Raw genomic sequence first — 24,975 nt, forward strand, 5'->3', positions numbered from 1 at the left:
AGTGGAAATCATTTAAATGGCTAACAGTATAAGGAGGGTTAAATCAAGCATCCAGGTGTGGAAATAGCTGATTTACATATATAGGTTATGCCATGTGAAACGTTTATGATTTAATATTGGATGAAAAAACAGATACAATATTTTATGTACAGTATAATCTAAAATATCTATGTTTAGTTAAAAATGCAGGAATATAATTATCAAAATTTGAGCGATAAAATTATAAATAATTTTTCTTTCTTTTATAACTCATTTTGTATTTACTAAAGATCCTCCAAAAAGATTATACACTTTTTTAATTAGAAAAAAAGTTCTTTGTTAAGGAGATCATAAATGATATAATATTTTAAATAATTTAAAAGTTGAGATTGTGAGGATTTCCAGGGACTCCTGCCCCCAGCCCAGCTTGCATCATTGTTTACATGGAAATGTTGGGACTGAGGTGACCTCATGCCTCTCAATTCCCAACCAGCTTTCTCTCCCTCTGGTTCTTAGCCAGCCTGTTAAACAGAAAATAATCAGTGAGACAGATAAACTACACACTAGTGTTCTAACAAGTTACACATAATTCTTTGCTTACCAATTGTCTCCCTCAGAACTTTCTTTTCCTCATAGAGTCAATATAATCATCTATTTTAAATTCAGCTTTTGCCATTTTACAATCTGAGATGCAGGACTTTGCATAGGGCATGGATGGGTTTCCACAATCTGCACGAGGATGGGAAGAGAACAGGGCAGATCCAGCCCTGCTCACTGAGTTCTGGCTGGAGTTACTTGGCTGGACCTCACTCCAGAGAGAGGAGACCTTCCTCTGGACCAGCTACCAAGACAGCCCCTAGTTGGAAAATCTTTTCTTCTAAGGTGACATGCAGCCCCCACTGGAGAGGAAAACACCAGAGAGTTTTAAAAAGGAAAAACCAAGGGAAGCTGAGGAGCTTCTTGATAGGGGACACAGCAGAGTCCGCCCAGCTGGGGTGAATCGCCACAGTTCCCCAACAGGACGGCAGGCTGGAGCCCCAAGTCACTGGCTGCTGCAGCGTGGGAGCAGTGTGAGCCATCTGCAGTGACATTGTCTCCTCCGGCAGCAGCCTCCATCCAGAAATCCATCTCAGGGTCTGTCCTCACAGGAACCTGATGCCAGAGCTGTGCGCTGAAAGTATTTGGACACAGGTATTTTGTGGAACTGGGCATTTTTCAGGTCTTGCTGGAGGTCATGGTGTGTGAACTTGATGGAGCTCTTTCTCATGGGCTTTTTTTCTAAGTGTAGGAGAGCATGGCCTGCTTGACTGCTGGCTTCCAGCACGTGGCTTGCAAACCCAAGCCAGGGTGTGTAATTCACTGTAGCCCTTGACAGAACAGCAGGGGATAAAGGTTGTTTTTTAATCTTCTGTTTATTACCCTCAGCCAATTAACTTCTATCTACAGTAGAAGATATTTTGCCAATTGTTTTTTTCAAAATGGAAAAATATCTTGCTCTTTAAAAAGTCTTTTAGAGGCACAGACTTCTCAATTTCATTACATTAAAATCACTAAAAGATAGAAAAAAGTGAAATTCACATGTGAAAGAAATTTTCTTTTGGCAAAATACTCTGTTTTGGTTTGAAATGTGTGTGAATTTTCCGTGCATGTGTCCAGACGCATATGGAGTTTATTCATTCAATTAAGTTACATTAGATAACATGGTACATTCAAAAAGTAGTGAGGACACATTTTGTTTCTGTCTCTTTAACTGAGAAAACTGGCTGATGCCTCCTGTGTGCGAGCACTGTGTAGCTGATGCAGATATGGAAACCGAGGTTTTCTTACTTCCTGCCGCTGGCCTGGGCACTGGAGGTTGACTCCAGGAGGGCAGGGTGTCTGTTTTTATTACCACTCAGCAGTGTCACACAAATACACACAGGTGTGTCTGTCCTATAGTGGATGCTGGCAGGCACTGTTCTTATTACCACTCAGCAAGTGTCACACAAATACACACGGGTGTGTCTGCCCTCTAGTGGATGCTGGCAGGCACTGTTCTTATTACCACTCAGCATGTGCCGCACAAATACACACGGGTGTCTCTGCCCTCTAGTGGATGCTGGCAGGCACTGTTATTATTACCACTCAGCATGTGCCGCACAAATACACCCTGGTGTGTCTGCCCTCTAGTGGATGCTGGCAGGCACTGTTCTTATTACCACTCAGCAAGTGTCACCCAAATACACACGGGTGTGTCTGCCCTCTAGTGGATCCTGGCAGGCACTGTTCTTATTACCACTCAGCAAGCGCCACACAAATACACACGGGTGTGTCTGCCCTCTAGTGGATGCTGGCAGGAACTGTTCTTATTACCACTCAGCAAGTGTCACCCAAATACACACGGGTGTGTCTGCCCTCTAGTGGATGCTGCAGGCACTGTTCTTATTACCACTCAGCATGTGCCCCACAAATACACACGGGTGTGTCTGCCCTCTAGTGGATGCTGGCAGGCACTGTTCTTATTACCACTCAGCAAGTGTCACCCAAATACACACGGGTGTGCCTGCCCTCTAGTGGATGCTGGCAGGAACTGTTCTTATTACCACTCAGCAAGTGTCACCCAAATACACACGGGTGTGTCTGCCCTCTAGTGGATGCTGGCAGGCACTGTTCTTATTACCACTCAGCAAGCGCCACACAAATACACCCTGGTGTGTCTGCCCTCTAGTGGATGCTGGCAGGCACTGTTCTTATTACCACTCAGCAAGTGTCACACAAATACACACGGGTGTGTCTGCCCTCTAGTGGATGCTGCAGGCACTGTTCTTATTACCACTCAGCATGTGCCGCACAAATACACACGGGTGTGTCTGCCCTCTAGTGGATGCTGGCAGGCACTGTTCTTATTACCACTCAGCATGTGCCGCACAAATACACACGGGTGTGTCTGCCCTCTAGTGGATGCTGGCAGGAACTGTTCTTATTACCACTCAGCAAGTGTCACCCAAATACACACGGGTGTGTCTGCCCTCTAGTGGATCCTGGCAGGCACTGTTCTTATTACCACTCAGCAAGCGCCACACAAATACACCCTGGTGTGTCTGCCCTCTAGTGGATGCTGGCAGGAACTGTTCTTATTACCACTCAGCAAGTGTCACCCAAATACACACGGGTGTGTCTGCCCTCTAGTGGATGCTGGCAGGCACTGTTCTTATTACCACTCAGCAAGTGTCACCCAAATACACACGGGTGTGTCTGCCCTCTAGTGGATGCTGCAGGCACTGTTCTTATTACCACTCAGCATGTGCCGCACAAATACACACGGGTGTGTCTGCCCTCCAGTGGATGCTGGCAGGCACTGTTCTTATTACCACTCAGCAAGCGCCACACAAATACACACGGGTGTCTCTGCCCTCTAGTGGATGCTGGCAGGCACTGTTATTACCACTCAGCAAGTGCTGCACAAATACACACGGGTGTGTCTGCCCTCTAGTGGATGCTGGCAGGCACTGTTCTTATCACCACTCAGCAAGTGCCACCCAAATACACACGGGTGTGTCTGCCCTCTAGTGGATGCTGGCAGGCACTGTTCTTATCACCACTCAGCAAGTGCCGCACAAATACACACGGGTGTGTCTGCCCTCTAGTGGATGCTGGCAGGCACTGTTCTTATTACCACTCAGCATGTGCCGCACAAATACACCCTGGTGTGTCTGCCCTCTAGTGGATGCTGGCAGGCACTGTTCTTATTACCACTCAGCAAGTGTCACCCAAATACACACGGGTGTGTCTGCCCTCTAGTGGATCCTGGCAGGCACTGTTCTTATTACCACTCAGCAAGCGCCACACAAATACACACGGGTGTGTCTGCCCTCTAGTGGATGCTGGCAGGCACTGTTATTACCACTCAGCAAGTGCTGCACAAATACACACGGGTGTGTCTGCCCTCTAGTGGATGCTGGCAGGAACTGTTCTTATTACCACTCAGCAAGTGCCGCACAAATACACACGGGTGTGTCTGCCCTCTAGTGGATGCTGGCAGGCACTGTTATTACCACTCAGCAAGTGCTGCACAAATACACACGGGTGTGTCTGCCCTCTAGTGGATGCTGGCAGGAACTGTTCTTATTACCACTCAGCAAGCGCCACACAAATACACACGGGTGTCTCTGCCCTCTAGTGGATGCTGGCAGGAACTGTTCTTATTACCACTCAGCAAGCGCCACACAAATACACACGGGGGTGTGTGCCCTATAGTGGAAGCTGGCAGGAACTGTTCTTATTACCACTCAGCAAGTGCCACCCAAATACACACGGGTGTGTCTGCCCTCTAGTGGATGCTGGCAGGAACTGTTCTTATTACCACTCAGCAAGCGCCACACAAATACACACGGGTGTCTCTGCCCTCTAGTGGATGCTGGCAGGAACTGTTCTTATTACCACTCAGCAAGCGCCACACAAATACACACGGGGGTGTGTGCCCTATAGTGGAAGCTGGCAGGAACTGTTCTTATTACCACTCAGCAAGTGCCACCCAAATACACACGGGTGTGTCTGCCCTCTAGTGGATGCTGGCAGGAACTGTTCTTATTACCACTCAGCAAGCGCCACACAAATACACACGGGTGTGTGTGCCCTATAGTGGAAGCTGGCAGGAACTGTTCTTATTACCACCCAGCAAGTGTCACCCAAATACACACGGGTGTGTCTGCCCTCTAGTGGATGCTGGCAAGAACTGGGAGCAAATGTGACCATAAAAAAATGAACGACTTAAAAAACACCCATTATCTCCAGAGGGGATTTAATTCTAACAAGAGGCTTTTTTTTTTTTCTTTTTTCAAATGGACTGATGGGTAAAAATAATAACTTCATGAACCAAAAACAAAGTAATATACTTTAGAAAGGAAGCAGGCTAGAAAACCCACAGTTGCAAAGCGAATAAAATTTCCAATTGCCTCTTTGAGTCCCTTGCTGGAAGTAGTCACAGCCGATTTCCTCCTCTGTTTTTTGTTTGTTTGTTGTTTGCTTTTTTGTGGGGTTTTTGTTGTTGTTGTTTGCTTTTTTTTTTTAAATCCCTTTCCCTGCTTTTTTGTCACAGAAGCCTTTGTCACTTCAAACACTGCAAGTGTTCTTTTAAAAAAATTATATCAACCTTTCAGTTAAAATGCAACATGTCTGCAACCTGGTATCTAGAGAGGTGAGATGGACAAAGGAGCCCTTGTTACTGCATGTTTTCTTGCCGCAGCCTTCACCTTGCACACAGCAACAGACAATGCACAAAGCCACTTCCTTATGGACTGAAATTCTGATCCTTTTATGACCAGCCTTTCCATCCTTTGCCTTTCCCTCTCCCATTCTGTGAATGATTGTATTGGACATTTTTGTTTTAATCTCAGTGACAGGGGAACACAGGTAGCTCTAATATAACTGTGACCCAGATGCTTCTGTTTCTAGCATGTATTTATTTTGTAGCAAACATTTACATGCATCATTTTTCACTGTCTTTGGAAAATAATTAGGCAATATCTCATCTGAGGTAGAATGTTTCTAGTGGTTGTGTTCTGAGGGAAAAAAACTAATCTGTTCTCTATCCACTGTATTCCAGGAACAGTAAGAGGACCTTTTGCTTGAATAATTTTTATCCACACTACAGAGTGGGTAATGAGCAGATTATGTAAAAACAATTCTGCTTCACTTCAGTAACAGCCTCCTCAACTCATTTTTTCTCAACAAACTTATTTTTCCAGCAGAAGAATCCCAGGCTTCTTAGAGAACCCAGTGACTTTTTGCACCTTCAATCGGTGAAATCATCATGTTTTCTTCTGCCGTATCCATAGTTCAAAGATGAGGCAAAGCTAGACTCATTCCTGAAGGAACCCAAGAAATTCCTCCTTTCTCTCCCTGGAATGAAATGAATTCTCTAGACCATCAGTTCTAACCTTCAAAAACCAAACCTGTTTGTGAGATCTCCTTCAAATACTACTGTAGACCCCAGTGTTTATTCATCAAATTTTTTGAATATTTGTGTTATTTGGAATCAATTTATTTGTAAGTTTAGTATTTGTATTAATATAAGGGAGAAATGTTTAAATCTGTCTATGTCATATGTGCCTCTGGCTTATTGCCCAGTTAATTTTAGCCTCAGGCTAAACTTTGGTTTCTGTCTTTAATTTTTGTCAGAACAGATATAAGTGATCTCAAAACATCTGCTTTTATTGTAGGGACTCATGCTGCCATCTCCATTCCTCTCTCTTTTCTTGTAATCTGGGTGGAAATTCTTTAATATGAACATTTCAACCACCTTCACTCTCTCATGTCCACTATCAGCATAGTCAAACTTATCCAGCCAAGGCTGCCATCTTAGGCCAGGGATTTTTTAGGAATCTATTTTGCTGTGATATGGCTGGCAACCCGTTGACTCACTTTATCACCCCAGGGTTCTTTTCATTTTAGAAGCCCAAGAGGGCAGAAAAAGAAGTAGGCGAGCAATTAAACCCTCTGAGTCAGGAGCGTCTCCCCTTGTGTTAAGCAGCGTTGTAGAATATCGTATTTAGTAAGCTCCTAGCAGATGAGCCACGTGACTGCTGAGCACACACGCCTGCTTGCTGCTGTGAGCTCAGACACCATCATCATTAGTCCTTTCCACCTCTGGAGGGAATTATAAGGGCCACTTAATAACCTGTAAATCATAGAGAGTTAAAGGTGTTTCCCCAAAATGCTGATGACAGAATGAAAGGTGAGGAGTGTTAGCCACAGGTCAAAAGTGCAGGAAAGTCTCTCAATGTGGGTTGTTGAAAAAATGTAGGTCTTTTTTCTTTTGGAAGTCTCACTAGAATGGGGTCAAGGACTCTGCCCATTCTAGGATGAAAAATTGGGATATTAGACACCCTCAGATATTTATCCCAAGTCTTCATTTAGGGCTTTTAATTAGTTTGTTCAACCATCACAATCTCAAATGCTAAGCAGGGCATTTGAATCTCTCCACAGTCCAAATCAGCACCGTCTTTTAAAGTTGAGTTTCTCATTATTCTCACCTGATATACCTTATTTATCCCACACCCACCCAATAACATGTCGTGCTCACTGTTATCTTGAGATAACACTTGAATTTTACTCAACCTGGAGTGCTCTTCACATGTCTTGTCCAGATCCAGTTTGGACTCATTCTTCAGCCTTGCATCAGTCAATGGGAGCTAGGTTAAACTGTGGTGACAGACAACCTCCAAATTTCAGTGGCTCAAAAATCTTCTTCCTCATTTATATACATCTCATCATGGGTCAGGTGAGAGGTAGCTCTGTGCTGTATCATCCTAACACAGGAATCCAGACGGAAGGAGGGACCATCAATAAGATCCCCATTGCTATAGAAAAGAGAAAAAAGCATGCGGAATAGAACTCTGTTTCTTGGAAATTTCTCCTGAAAAAGTCACATGTTATTTTCTTCTCACCTCCATTGGCAAAGAAAAAAAAAAAAAAACAGTCATGTAGCCATGTGAAAATTTAAGTAGGTGGGATGGAATAGTCAGAATACATTCATAAAAAGTGAACTGAAAATATTTGGAGAACAGCACCAATGACTATCATGAATGCCAACATGCATCCCAAACAACCCAGTGCTGTCACTCTCCAAACTTTTTATGTCTCACCAAGTATTAGAAATTATCTGAAGCCATACCACTCAGAGGGACTGCAAAATACATAATGAAATCTCCTTTAGGATGTCCTTAGAGAATTCAAGGAAAAGAAGTTAAATAATTTAAAAGAGCATTTGGGTACACATATTTACCACTAGAGGGTAAGACTAGAGATAGATCATAAATATAATAACAGGGATTATGCTCAGAGTCAGGGCCAAAAGTATAGTTTGAGGTGGGGTCATGGTCAGGGGGTCAAGATCAATGTCAGGATCAAAGTAAGGATCAGAATTAGGAACCAGGGTAGGGATCAGGGTTTAGGTTCAGGGTCAAAGTCTTGGGACAGGGTTAGGGTTAGGACTAGAACCAGAGCTTTGTTCTCCTAGGGACCCACCCGAGAGTGAGTCACCATGGCTTTGGAGCACCTAGTAGCGTGTCCACCTTGAAGACCAGAGTTTCGTTGTCCTTAAAACTGACCCGGGGAGATGTGGCTGCAGGCCATTGAGGAAGGTGAGGCAAAAGCTTCCTGTCTGCTCCCCGCGTGCTGAGGAGGGAGCTCTGCTATGGGCTTTACTTTCACATGTTACATTCTACAAGTCTTGTTTTACAAAAGCCTCCCTGCCTTAAGGCTTTGGCTGCTCGTCGCTGTTCATCATCAGAGCGTGCCATAACATATGGTAAGATTTGGGCTTGTTTCTGGGGAGAGGTCTTGGTACAGAGAAAGGAGCAATGCTTAGAGCCATCAGGACAGTTGGGATGAAAGCTGGGGATGGGCAGAGGCTGGAGGAACCATGTGCACCCCCTCTAAACGCTTTTATTCATGTTTTAATTACTAATTTTTCTTACAGTGTTAAAGTAGTAAAAAATAGTATTGAAAAATTGAAAAGTAGCCATATTAAAACTTGCAACATTATTTAAGTTTAAATATATTATTTGTACCTCATCAACATTTTTTATTTTGTTGAGAAAGTCCAAGGTTAATTGGCAGCATATTTGTAATAGTAGATAGAACAATGTCTGTTTTATAAACATTGACATCCTACGTTACATGTGTGAACCCTGAAAATCTGAGACAGCTCTCAGATTTTTTAGAAAGTGTATTTTGCCAAGCTTGAGGATGCGCACCTGTGATGCATCCTCAGGAGGTCCTGACAACACAGGCCCAAGGTGGTAGGGGCTCAGCTTGGTTGTATACATTTTAGGGAGACATGAGACATCAATCAATATGTGTAAGATGTACATTGGTTCAGTCCAGAAAATTCAGAAGGCCAGACAGGGGGCTTCCAGATCATAGGTAGGTAAGAGACAAATGGTTTCATCCTTTTGCATTGCTGATTACTCTCTTCAAATGAGGCAATCAGATATGCATTTCTCTCGGTGAGCAGATGGGTGAGTTTGGATAGAATGGGAGACAGATTTGCCCTCAGCAGTTCCCAGCTTGACTTTTCCCTTTAGTTTAGTGATTTTGGGTCCCCAAGATTGATTTTCCTTTCAAAAGGTCTAGCATGTTTTCCTATGAGCATTAATTATTCATTGCTTATTTTATTACACAAATAAGGCACAGATTTTAAAAAAATCATCAACTTTGTGGCTAGCTATATAGACATAATTACACAGAAGCTCAACTAAATTTGCAAACATTCCAGAGTTTGGGTTTCCAATAATTCTTTGTGATTCTTTAAAAGGTAAAAGTATTTTTTTTCCCGTAAAACATAGCAACATCTAAAATCACCTGTAGAATGTCCTGCCATTTTTGTTTCCTTAGTTTCCTCATTTTCTGCAAAGCCTCACTGAGGAAATTGACTTTGAATATCCTTTTACACTCTTCTGTTTTAGAAAGCATTGTGGTAAAACATTGAATCATCAATGTCATAAGTTCTCTCCACATTCTTTCTTTCTTTGAATATTTTTTCCCAGTGGCTAATATTTGATTCTGTTGTATTATGACTAAAAGGTAGGCATGGGCACAAAATAAAGACAAGAAGTCTTTGGAATAAGTGATCCCATCACAACGAATCAATTTTCCATTGGAACATATTTTTACAAAGTCACTCTTCTGAAAATATTTAGCCATGAATTGAAACAGAGTCTATAAGGTTATTTTTTTTCCTGGTCTAAGGCAAACAGCATTTTAGAGAATGAACCTGGGACACAACCACAACACAAGAAAAAAAATATGATAATTAAGTTTACACATATGTGTGACTACTCTAACGGAAAGCATGTAAAGAGCATTTGTTTTGATTTATATATCAATTTGCACTGTTTAATTTTTTGTGTCATAAATGCTCTTATTTTTAAAAACAGGACTAGTTAACAGTGTCAATTACTAGTAATTCATGATATAAATAATTAAACAAGGAAGTGTTAAAAAATATAACTTTTAAATAAAGTTTTATTTTACATCATTTTTTTACTTACTCAGAAATTGCCCCCCCAAAAATGCAGAGATTTCCCATGTAGCTGCAACCTAGTTTCATCTCTTATTAACATCTTCAGTGTATCTCACATGGCTTATTAATATCTTACATAATTTGTCATAGTTTATGAACCAATACTGATAGACTATTATTAACTAAAGTTCATATTTCATTTGGATGCCCTTGGTTCTGTCTTACTCTGACCCAGGATCCCATCCAAGATCCCACATGACATGTAGTCATCACGTCCCTGTGGGCTCTTCCTGGCTGTGACAATGTGTCAGGCTTTCCGTGTCATGATGACCTTGACATTACTGAGGAGGATTGGTCAGGAATTTTGTAGAATGTCCCCCATTGTGACTGCATGTTCTCAAGGTGAACTGTCACCTTTGATGTTCACTTGGATCATTTGGCAGAGCTACTGTTTGTCAGGTTTCTCCACTGTGAAGTTATTTTTCCTCCTTGCCCATACTGCATGTGTTCTTTTGGAGCAAGTCACTGTGCAGAGCCCACACTTACGGAGTGAGGAGTTGGCTCCACATTATTGATGGCTGAGTGTCTACATCAATTACTTGGAATTCTTTTGCAAAGGAGATTTCTATGCAACTCTGTTTTCTTATTCACCTGTGTATACAAATACAGACACCTAGATAATTACTTTCAGCTTTAGTTATTATTCAACACTACAATTCATTCCTGTGTTGGCCATCAGTAGCTGTTTTTATTGGCTATTATTTTTCTTTGATATATTTTAATTTTTTTTAGTACTTACTTTCTGATACTTAAAGATTATCCCGACTCCTATATTTACTGTCCCAGTTCTAGTATCAGACATTTCTTCAAAGAGCCTGATTCCTTTCAGAATGGTAGGAAAACTTACATCTGGCTGCCAAATGAGCACATTGTTGAATAGCACTTGTTCTTCATTAGCAATGCTAGGAAGTATATGTGTGTGTGTAACCTACCTATACACACCTAATTATAAAGTTTTCTATGTAGAACTGTGTGTATCTATATTAAACTAAACATAAGTTTACATTGATGTCTCCACCTCTGATCTACTATCACGTGAATCATTCTAGCCTTCTCCCCTTGCTAATTTGTAACCTCCCACTTCAACAGTGAGAAACCTGGTTCCTACCATCTGTGACTTATGTAAGTCATTGCTTTATTCCAGATACAGATACTGTGGTTTTACAATTGTTCACAATTGCTTCTGTTGGAAAGAACTTTATAAAATGGAATCCAGTGATGAAGTATAGTTCATTTGCCTTCAGCATACGGATTCTATTCATTTTCAAAGTGACTTAGGTCAACACCATTTTCCCTACACCTTCAGTGAGTTTTTTCCTACATTTGTGTCTTAGTCTGTTTTGTGCTTCTGTAACAGAATACCTGAGGCTGGGTAATTTATAAGTAAAAAAGGTCCTTTTGGCTCACAATATTGGTGGCTGGAATGTCTGAGATTGGGCAGTTGCATCTGGTGGAGTCTCAGTCTTTTTCACCTCGTGGTGGAAAGTGGAAGGGCTAGTGCCTCCCAATCCATAGGTATTCAGCGTCTGTTATAAGCCACACATTGTAGCAAGGAATGAACATAAGGGGAATTTGGCCCATATTGTCCAATTGCTTGCTTTAAGTCTTTTAATATTTTAAAAGGAAATGGCTCCCAGCACGCTTGAGTAAGTTCTCTGGCCTCCTCAGCTGGTGAAATAATTACCAGAAACTGCCAAGCATTCAAATCCCCCATTTCTTGTGCCTGGCGAATGGATGCCTGGATTGTCCCTGTGCCATATTTGTATTTGGACCCGCTCGCAGCACTCCTCTACCATAACTAACAGGTGGGCAAGCCTGGATCATTCCCTCATCCTAATTGGCTGTTGGACAAGCCTGAAGCTTCCCTTCGCCATAGTTACTGGCGGGGCCTGCAACAATAGGAGCGGCAAGGTGCGGGTCTCAGGCTCCCCTTCCAAGTATTCACGAGGCTGGCCTGGGGGTGGCCATACCAGACCTTTCCCTAAAGGCGCAGTAGGTGGCACAGTTTCTTTTATAAGTTTTTGGAGATTAGCATACATACCTTCCCGTTTCTCACCCTTTTTTAAACGAGACTGTCATGGTTCACTTAGCTGATAATTAGACTCCTGATTATTCAACTTTCCTATGTCATCCTGAAAATCCTCCTTCTCCTCCTCAGTGTGGAAGGGCTCCAGGGCTGTTTTAATTGCAGACCACACAGACCAAGCAGAGACGGGAATATCGCGGCCCTCTTGTTGTGCTGGTTTTAAGTCTGATCCCACCTTGTCCCAATCTTCTACATTCATGATTCCATATTCCGGGAACCAAGGAGAATACTTGTCTACCAGGCGGAACAAAGATGTGAGATTTTGGGTACTGACAATTACCCCTCCGCGGCGCAGTAACTGCTGCACAAGGCTTAAGTAATTAGCGAACTTACTCTCAGCCTGACCCACATTTTCCCGAGGTTTCCCTGGAATTCCCCGAGCGCCCTCCTTACCCTAGAGCTTGAAGTGAAAACCTACTCGGGAGTCCTTTGTCGGTCGTCCTCAGCTTTCCACGCTCTGGTGTTCCTTCACTGGATTATTTGTAGAGATTACGGGGAGCCCTGCGTTGGGCACCAGAGACAGCCTGGGCAACCGAGGAAGACCCCGGTTTCTACCAAAAAAAAAAAAAAAAAAAATTAGCAAGGTGTGGTGTCGCTTGCCTGTAATCTCAGCTACTCCATGAGAAGTCAGACGAAACCTGCCACCAGAGACTGATTTTCTTCTAAAATGCTTTCTCCAAAATATTTTTAAAACAAAAGGGGGAAATTGGAAAGGAAAATATTTTGGGCCCCGCAAATCACTAAGATAAAGGGAAAAGTCAATCTGGGAATTGCTTAGGGCAAACCTGCCTCCCATTCTATTCAAAGTCATCCGCTGCTCGCTGAGAAGAATGCATATCTTATTGCCTCCTTTGGAAAGGCTCATCAGAAACTCAGAAGAATGCAACCGTTCCTCTCTCACCTACCTGTGACCTGGAAGCCCCCTCCTGGCTTCGAGTTGACCCACTTTTGCTTCAGGTTGTACCGGATCAAACCAGTGTTCATCTTACATATGTTGATTGATGTCTCCTGTCTCCCTAAAATGTGTAAAACTGTCAGATACAGTCAGTTTCTCTTCCAAGGTTTGGCATGTTAATGTTCTTGTGTTTTGTTCTCGAACTCAACTTTCTTGTTCTCCATGCCTCCTTGCCCTTAGTTACTGTAAACAACCTTCCCCCCGTCAGTTCTAATCAATAACTCACATCTGTTCCCTTGGTTACCTGCTCTGCACCCATTTCTCCCTTCCAAACCACACGTCCCACCATTGTAACTCACGACTCCCTTCCCCCTTCCTTATTTGGGAAAGTGTTCACAAATAGCCAACGGGGTCAGTGTAGATCTTGAGGTCTGGCCCCAGCCCATGCCAGAGGTAAGGATTGCATTAGGAATAAAAACCCCTGCTTTTCTTTGTTCCGTGTGCTCTTGCGATTGTGATTGATGCGAGCAGCACGCTTCCACAGAGGTAAATTGCGTTGCTGAGAAAACTTTTGCTTAAGTGCTAGTTTCACTTTGCGTCACCGAGCATTTATCTCCAACAAAACCAAGCTGTGCTCTGACCACCTTGGGCAACTGTCATCAGGACATCCTGAGGCTGTGTCATGCACAAGCATCCCCAACCTTGGCAAAATAAACTTTCTAAATACTCTTTTTCCCAAATGCTCAGGGAGACTGATTTGAATAATCATGAAACTCCGAGGCTGCACTCCAGCCTGGGCGACAGAGCAAGACTCTGTTTCAGAAATAATACAATGAAATGAAATGAAATGAAATAAAATAAAAATCAAATCTCCGGTCTCCTGCACAGCCGACTCTGCGTGAATTACTCCTTCTCTATTGCTATTCCCCCCCGTCTTGAGAAACCGGCTCTGTCTAGGTAGCGGGCAAGGTGAACCCACTGGGCAGTTACAGAATTGCCATTATATTGCTTGCAATTTTATATCTTATTACGCAAAATAGCCATAATCTTGTATACAAGGTTAAATGCGAATGTGCTCCTTGCGTGGTCAGATCCCAGCGCAGGAAGGATGCACGCCCTACAAACCGCTAGGCCAAAACGGTCATTCTGGCCTCATCCAGCCTCACGTGAGATCGCAATCTCCTGTCACTCAGGGCCTGAGGGGGCGGGGCCTGAAGCCCAGACAATCAGGGACGCTGGAGTGGGGGCCCGTCAATCAGGCGCACCGCCGGAAAGGAGAGGGCGGCTTCCGGGATCTGGCTGGCGGGCGCTTTGTCTCGCCCTCGCCACGGTAGGCTCTTCCTGTGAGTCTCCCCTGCTACTTCCTGGCTCTGGGAGGCCCGTTGCCTCTGCAGCAGCCTCGGCCACCCTGTGACCTGCAGGTATTGGGACATCCCTAGCTGACGCCGGGACACCTGGGAAGCCGAGGAACGGTGAGTGGACTGCGCCTGGCTTCCGGAAGTGGGGAAGAGGGCTGGGTGAAACCTGCTGGAACCAGCCATGGGCTGCGGAACCTGCGGACCGAGTCGCCGGGCGCAGCCGGGCCTCAGTCACCTTCTGCGCAGGGCCGGGCGGCGCGGGCAGCGGGACCCCTGCGTCCTGTCTGTACCTGCGGGCGCCACTTCCGCCGGCCGGAGCCCTCTCCGGAACCCCGCGCCCCCCCACCCAGGTAGTGCGGTGACCACCGGAGGGTGATCCGGGAGAGCCCGACTCGGTGTGCGGGGTTCCAGCGTGGGAGGAGCTGTGGTTCATGGAGCTTCCAGTCCCACCTTTCTCCCCCTAAAATTAACCTGAGGCTTTGTTAAAACGTTAAAGGGCGTGTTTGAGCAAACGCGATTCATAAACGGGTACCGCAGTCATGGTTTGTGGTTTGGGGTCCACGGGAGGGGCGTAAATGAGAGTCTTTGATAAGGTGAATGAGGAAGCAAACCATACATATATATACACACACATATATATACATATATACACACACACATATATATATATATATTTTTCTTCTTTTTTTTTGAGACGGAGTCTCACCCTGTCGCCAGGCTGGAGTGCAATGATGCAGTCTCAGCTCACTGCAACCTCTGACTCCCGGGTTCAAGCGATTCTCCTGCCTCAGCCTCCCAAGTAGCTGGGCTTATAGGCGCCACCACCACGTCCAGCTAATTTTTGTATGTTTAGTAGAGACAGGGTTTCACCATGTTGGCTAGGTTGGTTTCGAACTCCTGACCTTAATTGATCACCCTCCTCGGCCTCCTAAAGCGCCGGGATTACAGGCTTGAGGCACCTTGGCCAAAATATTTTTCTGTTTCCAAACATTTTACATGAGAGGAAAGCAGAGAATAAATCATCTGACACACTACTGTAAAAAAAATCTTTGTACCTCTCTTCTTTTCATCTTTCCTAAGTGTACATATTACCAAAATGTCTTTAGGTTGAGGTCCCCCCGTGAAAACTTGACAGGGTGTTGTGTCCTCAGCCACTCTCCTGTCTTTTCCTAGTCCTGGCATTTTAGAACTGTCTGGGGATGACCCAGGATACCCACAGTGGCCATGTCTATTGGAGGGTCTAGTGAGTATCAGCCCCCGGGGTCATCTCATCCCCAAGGACAGCCTGAGGTATGGGGTAGAGTCTCTCAGGGGAGCAGCTGGATGCTCTTGGCCTTAGAGGAATCTTCTGGTATAGTTTCATCTAAAATGGTGACCCCTTAGGGTCATTAAAATTTTAGGACATTAAAATTAATGGACAATACAATGTAATGTCATGAAAGGTCATTAAAATTATTCCTCCGGCCCGAGTTTTTATTCCTCGAAGACACATTGATGGTTTGCCAATTGGATGCTGATATTGAGAGGAAAAGGCAGAAATGATTTCTGCTCTCTAGCTTGTCTCAGACCTGTGAAGAGAGAAAAACCGTCCCAAAGGACAAGGAAAACCCACCCCAGAGAGGATGTGCAAGAACCTGAATATTAAAATGCACTTAAGGCACACAGGAGGACAAAGAGCAGTGCCAGTGCCTCGTAGGTGGTCATTGAGTACTTAACAGGATGGGTGTCCTAAGGGATAGAATGGCCTGCCGTGACACTTAGAAAGGTCTGCGTTGGAGTCAGTACTGCCTCTCCCTGAGTTTGTTACCTTGAAAAGGCTTGTCCTCTTATTTGAGTTTCAGGTTTTCACTGACTGTAAGATACATTTTGTCAGTACAGCTTGAAAGATAAAAATACTATTTCCAAAGAGGTAGGGTAAAATGATGTATTTCATTTGCTAAAAATTCGTATTTATTTCTTCCCCAGAGTGAGTGTAGTAAGTTTTAAAGTTCTGTTCTTTTTAAGGGTAATTTCAAATGGAATTGTAGGACTTAGCTTTGTAAATGCTACTGGTGAAATAAAAGTGTGTTAGATAAATTGATGATTTATAAAGATTCACCAAAATGTCAGTTCCCCTCTTGTAGCTTGGTGAAGAATTTATGACAGTGGACACATGTGTATCCTCTTATCTGGGTGTCTGAGTGTTGTTTTTTGTTTTTTGGAGATGCTGTCTTGCTTTGTAGCCTGGCTAGAGTGCAGTGGCGCCATCTCTGCTTACTGCAACCTCCGCCTCCCGAGTTCAAGTGATTCTCCTGTGTCAGCCTCCCGAGGAACTGGGATTATAGGCACCCACCACCACACCCAGCTAATTTTCATATTTTTAGTAAACACAGGGTTTTAGGCCTGGCACGGTGGCTTATGCCTGTAATCCCAGTCCTTTGGGAGGCCAAGGTGGTTGGATCACGAGGTCAGGAGTTCCAGAGCAGCCTGGCCAACATGGTGAAACCCTGTCTCTACTAAAAATACGAAAAAATTAGCTGAGCGTGGTGGCAGGCACCTGTAATCCCAGCTACTCGGGAGGCTGAGGCAAGAGAATTGCTTGAACCCAGGAGATGGAGGTTGCAGTGAGCCAAGATCTTGCCACTGCACCCCAGCCCAAGGGACAATGCGAGACTCCGTCTCAAAAACAAATAAACAAACAAACAACAAAAAGACGGGATTTTTGCCATGTTGGCCAGACTGGTCTCAACCTCCTAACCTCAGGTGATCCCCTGCCTCAGCCTCCCAAGGTGCTGGGATTACAGGCGTGAGCCACGACACCTGGCCCACTCTATTTTCCTTTTATCCCCTAAATTTTAATATGTTTGAGTTTGTCTGTTCCTTTATCACTTTTTTCTTACGTAAAAAAAATTCTGCCTAATCCTTCATTAAAAAAAAATCTTCCTGTGACTTCTGAAAGTATTCTGGTTTTATCTTTTGTATTTGAATATATAATAAGATGATTATTGTTCATGGAATAGAGAAGAATGCAATGCATTTTCCCAAGTAGATGCCAGCCTGGTTTGCCTCATATTTTAAAGTGCATGTAATTTCTTTTTCTATTCTATAGTGCCTACTCTATCATTCCTCAACTTTCCATATAGATGCTGGGTCATTAAGACTTTTTTTTTCCTTTGGTCTGCTTGCTCATCTCTTTGCTAACACTGTGCTGTCCTGAATATTTTTGCTTGAAAATCTTAGAAGTATGTTAGACAAGCCATCACTCTTTTTTTAGATGACTAAAAATGATTAGACATTGGTCATTTTTACTGCATATGAAAGAGTAGCTTTTCTTGCCTAAAACCACCTGATTTGGGAATTTATGTGGTTTCATAGGAATAGCATCTGGAAGTGGTGACATTAATGTCATTTTAAAAAGCATGTGTCCTATTTCCTCTTATTCCTTTCTGCCTTGATATTGTGCAATAGAAATTTGAAAAATTGTTGATTAGTATTGTTAAATATCAATTATTGGTTTTATTTACTACTCAATTAAATTTAATAAGCCTATTCTCTCTTGGTGTAATCACGTGGAATGGGTTCACTTCCACAGTTAACAAGTGACAGCACATGTAAAATATTGTCTACCAGGGAAATTCATTGAACACTTAGTGTTCAGACTGTGTTTTTGTGTCTGGTTCCCTAAGCACCACTGCAGTGACACAAAATAATAGACTTTCAGCAGAAGAAGTTTTGGAAAATATACTGCATAAGCCATTTAGATGCAGTGAGTCATTCTTATTACTTGGGTTGGTGGAATCCCTCTCAAAATGTAAGTTCCTAATACAAACAAAGATTGAACTTTGCGAGCAGGTATTTTTAAGAAAAAGTAGTCTCAGGACTGATAATATTAACTCACTTATGCACATCAGGTAGGACTTTAGTATGACAGGTACTAGAAATGTACAAAGTGAAGTTAAAAGGTAACTCCTAGCAGCATATCGTAATCTCACTCCCTGGATTCTCTAATGAGATGGGTGTTTCTACTTTGCTGTTGCCTTTTTGAATAGTTCAATTCTAGCATTAGTACTGCTGTGTGGGAGGGAGTATGTGTGAACAGAGTAAGAGTTGTGACAATCAAGTCATAGAATAAATGCTTGGAAATTTTAGAATCATGTAAACAGCTTATGAATTGAGTATACATTCCCAGTGCTCTCAGTCTCACTCATCCTTCTATCCACATATGTGGAATGTTTTAGGACTCCATGGTTTTTGAGGATGTGGCTGTGAACTTTACCCAGCAGGAATGGGCTTTGCTAGATTCTTCTCAGAAGAATCTCTACAGAGAAGTGATGCAGGAAACCTGCAGGAACCTGGCTTCTGTAGCTAAGAATGACAACACATTTCACTTAATTACAGAAGTATTTCCCTATCATCAGTGCTATTTGTGATTTGGAATGGGGCAAGGGAATGATTTGGTGAATAAATCAGGCATGGGCACTGTGTACAGTGAACATGAAATCTAGTAATGTTTCTATAGTTTGAAATAATTCATGATAATTTTGTGCATCTGCATTTTAGGAAAAAACGGAAAGACCAGAATATTGAAGATCACTTCAAAAAATGGGAAAGATAGAAGATAATTTGCACCGAGAAGAGGAAATAAAGTCCTCTGAAGGAATCTTAGCATGTCATGAATTTAAAAACAAGCAATCAAAGCAAATAAGAGTCACTCGAAATTCATTTCCTTTTAGAAAAATTTCACCCAAAATGTAACATACATCAGTGTAGCAGTCAGTGTTTGGAAAACAGTTTACTTGAAAATAGTACTACAAAATTGTATATATGAATGTTACTATTTTGGTCATAGCCATGTAGGTGGTAGCTGTGTTTTCAGTAGTAGCCCATTTACTTTCAAATAATTCAGTCATGGCACAAAAACAAAAACAAAACTAAACAAAAATGCATTTTCCCTAGTATTGGTAGCAGTGTAAGTCGAAGACCTATGAATGAGTAGAAAGTTATTAAACCAACCTATAGTAATGTGCTTGTCATTTTTTTTACAGAAATCATATGGTACAGAGACTGTGTGAAAGCAAAGAAGGTAGTCAGTATGGACAAGCTGTCAGCCACATTCCAAATCTTGATCTGAATGAGAACATTTCTACTGGATTAAAACAATGTGAATGCAGTATTTGTGGAAAAGTCTTTGTACATCATTCCCTCCTTAATAGGCACATCCTAGCTCACTCAGGATACAAACCATATGGAGAGAAGCAATATAAATGTGAACAGTGTGGGAAACTCTTTGTTTCTGTTCCAGGTGTTAGAAGACACAGGATAATGCACAGTGGAAATCCAGCTTATAAATGTACGATATGTGGGAAAGCTTTTCATTTTCTCAATTCAGTTGAAAGACATCAGAGAACTCACACAGGAGAAAAACCCTATAAATGTAAACAATGTGGTAAAGCGTTCACTGTTTCCGGTTCTTGTCTAATACATGGACGAACTCACACTGGAGAGAAACCCTACGAATGTAAGGAATGTGGGAAAACACTCAGATTTTCTTGTTTTAAGATGCATGAAAGGACTCACACTGGAGAGGGATGTACCAAATGTGATAAAGCCTTCAGCTGTTCCACTTCCCTTCATGACCATGGAAGCATTCATACTGGAGAGAGACCCTATGAATGTAAACAATGTGGCAAAGCCTTTAGTTGTTTGAGTTCCCTTTGTAACCATAGAAGTACTCATACTGGAGAGAAACCCTATGAATGTAAACAATGTGACCAAGCCTTCAGTCGCCTCAGTTCCCTTCACCTCCACGAAAGAATTCATACTGGAGAAAAACCCTATGAATGTAAGAGATGCGGTAAAGCCTACACTCGTTCCAGTTACCTTATGCGCCACTAAAGAAGTCATGATATAGAGGTTGGGTGTAGTGACTCAGCCTATAATCCCAGCACTTTGGGAGGCCAAGGTGTGTGTATTGCTTGAGCCCAGGAGTTCATAACCAGCCTGGATTAAAACAATGTGAAACAACCTGGGCATCGTGATGAAACCCTGTCTCTACAAAAAATAAAATAAAGCCGGGCCCGGTGGCTCATGCCAGCTACTCGGGAGGCTGAGGCAGGAGAATGGCATGAACCTGGGAGGCGGAGCTTGCAGTGAGCCGAGATCGCACCACTGCGCTCCAGCTTGGGCGACAGAAGCAGACTCCGTCTCAAAACAAAGAAAATAATTAGCTGGGCATGGTGGCACATTTCAGTTGCCTTAGTTCTTTTTCAAGGACATAAAAGGCCACAGGGGCTTGGGGGGAAGCCCTGTGCATGCGGACCACGAGGTCAGGAGATCGAGACCATCCTGGCCAACATGGTGAAACCTCGTCTCTACTAAAAATACAAAAATAGCTGGGTGTGGCAGCATATGCTTGTAATCCCAGCTACTCAGGAGGCTGAGGCAGGAGAATCACTTGAACCCAGGAGGCGGAGGTTGCAGGGAGCTGAGATTGTGCCACTGCACTCCAGCCTGGCGACAGAGTGAGACTCCATCTCAAAAATAAATAAATAAATAAATAAAGCCCCTTGAATGTAAGAAATGTGGTAAAACATTTACTCTTTCCCATTCCCTCATAAACATGAAAGAGCTCACACTGCAGAGAAACCTTAAGAATGTAGGAAATGTGGTCAAGACTTCAGATTTTCCTGAAGATTTGGGAGGGGTCAGAGTGGAGAAAAGGTTTTGAATTTAAATTTATGGTAAGGCCTTCGGTTGTATTAGTTCCATTTGAAGACATCAGCTCATTCCTGAGAAAAACCCTATGAATGTCCAGAATGTTTGAGTGTTTCATTTCTCTCATACCCACTCAAAGACATATGAAAATGCACGCTGTAGCTGGCTGGACCTTGTAAATACAAGAACGTACACAGGATTAAAACTCTAATAGTTTAGAAACTGCAAGAATATTTTCAGTTTTAACATTTACTTGAAAAGCCGTGTGAAAACTCCCACGGGAAAGAAGTTCTATAAGTGAAGCTTTTCTAATTTGGAAAGCCTGATGCAAATTAATTATCGTGCAGTGCTTGAAAAAAATCTATGAAATGTTACACAAGTTACAAGTATATTGTTTTTATCAGTGGCCCATTCTTAAAGAGTCTTGAGTATGCATTTCACCTTATTTTGCGGGGAAACCTTGAGGTGAGAGTTCTGTAAATGTTCTTTAAGCAGTAGTACTTGAATTTCATAGATGATATTTTCTTCAGTTTGTTGGTAGAATTTTTGTCTATTCATTTGATAATGTGCTGGATTCATGGTTGAATTTGGATGTTTTTCTAATATGTAGGTAAGTTTAATTTTTTTATTTCATTATTATTTCTTTTTGAGATGAAGCCTCACTCTGTTGCCCAGGCTAGAGTGCAGTGGTTCGATCTCGGCTCACTGCAACCTCCGCCCCCTGGGTTTAAGCGATTCTCCTGCCTTAGCCTTCCGAGTAGCTGGGACTACAGGTGAACGCCACTACATCCAGCTAATTCTTTGTATTTTTAGTAGAGACAGGGTTTCACCATGTTGGCTAGGCTGGTCTTGAACTCCTGACCTCATGATTTGCCCGCCTCGGCCTCCCAAAGTGCTGGGATTACAGGCATGAGCCACTGTGCCTGGTCAGGTAAGTTTCATTTGTATGTATTGTCTTGTGATTAATGGACCAGTGAATAATGATTGTGAATTCTTGGGATTGTCTTACTAGCCTCATTTGGCAAATTTTGATTATCCCTTGTCCATTATACACATCCCACCTATTTTTATTAAATGAAAAACTACTCTTGATGTAAAGATATTTATTTTTTGCTAATAATGAGTTGGTATTAATTCCTAAGTACATACAGTTTACCCAGGAGACGGAGCTTGCAGTGCGCCGAGATCACACCACCGCATTCCAGCAAGGGTGACAGAGCGAGATTCTGTGTTAAAAAAAAAAAAAAAAAAAAGGAATATCCTCACTTTTTAAATGCTATACCACTCTCTACGCTCAAGTTAATCCCTGTTTGGGCCTGTGAGAGCTTACACCGTCCTCCTGTATGTAATTAATAACTGATATCTGGCTTATCTGTTTAGTAATAGATGTTATATGTTTAACGGTGCCAGTAAACGTAGGGTGCTAATTCCTTCCTCACCAGTGGGGTGCATGAGACGCTATTGAAACAATTGGCAACACGAATGGAATGGACCAGCCCTCATGCAGGACACCAGCTCAACTTGACCTACCTGCTGTGGGCTGACTGTTCCGTAACACATCAGCAGTCACCTGGGTCAGAACCGTGAGCTGACGATGGGCGTTCCCTTTGGTCTGCACAGTGTTTTGTGGTCTTCAGGTGTTGTCATCTTCTTCCACACTAAAATGCTCTCATCTCCTAGACATCAATGTTTAACTGCACCCCAGCATGACCTTTGGCCTGTGCTTAGCAGGCAGTTTTGAGGCCCTGGCTTATGAATGCACAAAAGCACAGCACGTAAGCCAACACATAAGTCCTAATTAGCAAGAATCAGGCTGTATGTCTGTAGTCCCTGCATCTGCTCTGGTCACCATCTCTGTGTGCTTAGGGCAGCCATGTGAACATTATTAATTATTTTACACTCCAAGACAATAGTTATTATGTAAGCAGAAGTAGTGGCCTTGTTTGTTTCTTGTGCTGCTGCTCCCCTTGCTGCTGTACCATACACCCTCCTGATGAGGTGTACATCTATGGTGCCTCATGGTTCAGGCACTGCTGAGTAAAGAAAATGGGAAGAAATAGTTTGATATTAGCCCCTACCGAAGCATATGAAGAAGCGTCTCAGCTGCTTTCATTGAAAAATTCCTGACCAGTGTGTGGGCTTTTCTTATCACTGCTGCTTATCAGCATGTCAAAAGTCTCATCTTCGGACTGCAAGTCTTGACGGCCTTAGTTATAGTGGCCTTACTGCATGTGGAGCTAACCCCAGGAAGATGGAGTGACACTCTCTGGAGGATTAGGTGGTCTCCTCCAATGTGGGTTGATGGGCTTCTGAACTCTTTCCTTTAACCATGCAGAGAGTCTACACTGCCAGTGATCATGTGCCACAACTCTATAGATGTAGAAATTCAAAATATTCTGAAATAGTTTCCATTGAAAGGAAATAGAAAAGCGGTCTGGTGCCACGCTCCGGTTAAGAGAACTAGTAGATGGCTCACAAGAACACTCTGTCGCTACTGTCTGTGCCTCTGTCACAGCAAATATCCTGATCCTTCAGTTTTAAGGGTGCAGGGCCATTTTCTTCCCTTTCTTACTGGTTAGTTCTCAAGATAACTGTATGGTATGCTGGGAAGGCAATATCCTGATAATCAAGTGACATTGGTCAGAACAGCCCAGCCTCTGTTATAGGCCCTGCTCGAAACGGAATTGCCTTTAACGCTTGTGTCCAGCAAACCACATCCTGGGAGAAAACCCAATGTGGGCTTATTTCTGGGGTCCCTCAGTTGTAGTGCAAGTGAAGCATTTATAGTCAAAACTCCATCCATCTGCTCTGGGTAGCCTTCCTGATCTTGTGGTAGTGGTTCATATCGAATCCTAGACTTCTGTTGTCTTTTGTTTGCTATTTGTAAGTAATAAATTCACTTCATGGAATTTATCTATGAATGTATTTGGCCTCATTGTACTCAGAAAAGTTGGTAGCCATTGCACAGTGAACCCGCTTCATAATTGGTGAAAACACCTATGGCCCCCTTGTGCCACAGCAAGGAGGTTCATTCAGCCAAACATAAACTTCACGTTTATAAAACCCTATAGCACAATTATTACCATGTGGGAGGCCTTTAACAATGGTGATGCTGATTTGAAAAACTCTGAAGGAAGAAATTTACCCAAATGGGTTGGGTACATGGGAGTTCCTCCTAATTCCAAGAAACCCTTACTCCCCTCCACCTAAAAAGAGTGGAGAGGCCGGGTGCGGTGGCTCAGGCCTGTAATCCGAGCACTTTGGGAGGCCGAGGTGGGCAGATCACAAGGTCAGGGGTTCAAGACCAGCCTGACTAACATGGGGAAGGGCCATCTCTACTAAAAATACAAAAATTAGCTGGGCGTGGTGGCAGGCACCTGTAATCCCAGCTACTCGGGAGGCTGAGGCAGGAGAATCGCTTGAACCTGGGAGGCGGAGGTTACAGTGAGTCGAGACAATGCCACTGCACTCCAGCCTAGGTGACAGGGCAAGACTCCGTCTCAGGGGGGAAAAAAAAGTGGATAAGAACTGAAACAGGTTAAAAATTTCAACTAATTGGAAATGCAAGTTTACAAAAATAATATTTAAAATAAAAGGTTAAATGAGTGCTCATTGAATTTTATGCCTCCACAAAATAGGTTGTGAGTTAACTTCCACATTTATTGAAAGCCACCAAAGTTGGGAAGCCTCCGTGTCTGAAATTCACAGGTGGCTCAAATAAGAATTATACCTCGGGATACCCCAAAGTTTAAATATGGTATCCCCTATGATATTATGAGGAATTACTGTACATAAATCAGGTTGTCTTCCTTTAACTCTGAAAATCATATTATCTTGCCTAAATTCTCCATAACGCATTGCTCCGCAGTATCCTATAATGGACATGGCTTTTCTGACC

At 43.0% G+C, this 24,975-nt stretch overlaps 1 protein-coding gene and 1 long non-coding RNA gene across 3 annotated transcripts; one reads left to right on the forward strand and one right to left on the reverse strand.

The window, feature by feature from the left end:
* Window positions 1–9,963: 9,963 nt before the first annotated feature.
* LOC139363031 (uncharacterized) lies at window positions 9,964–14,205 on the reverse strand. 2 transcript variants are annotated; one of them, XR_011622919.1, is made up of 4 exons: window positions 14,152–14,205; window positions 13,037–13,147; window positions 12,550–12,682; window positions 9,964–12,365 (listed from the first exon to the last, which is right to left on the reverse strand). It is a non-coding gene; the product is annotated as an uncharacterized lncRNA (long non-coding RNA). The 2 variants fall into 2 exon arrangements; XR_011622918.1 differs by lacking the exon at window positions 14,152–14,205 and having other exon boundaries at window positions 13,037–13,606.
* A 115-nt stretch (window positions 14,206–14,320) lies between these two features.
* On the forward strand, window positions 14,321–22,179 carry LOC139363032 (zinc finger protein 669-like). The gene is made up of 2 exons (XM_071095910.1): window positions 14,321–14,498; window positions 19,409–22,179. Exon 2 carries the CDS (start codon window positions 19,416–19,418, stop codon window positions 20,256–20,258), a length of 843 nt encoding a protein of 280 aa, XP_070952011.1. The 5' UTR covers window positions 14,321–14,498; window positions 19,409–19,415; the 3' UTR covers window positions 20,259–22,179.
* Window positions 22,180–24,975: the final 2,796 nt, after the last annotated feature.

This window comes from Macaca nemestrina, chromosome 4, assembly GCF_043159975.1.
Source record: "Macaca nemestrina isolate mMacNem1 chromosome 4, mMacNem.hap1, whole genome shotgun sequence".
NCBI lineage: Eukaryota > Metazoa > Chordata > Mammalia > Primates > Cercopithecidae > Macaca > Macaca nemestrina.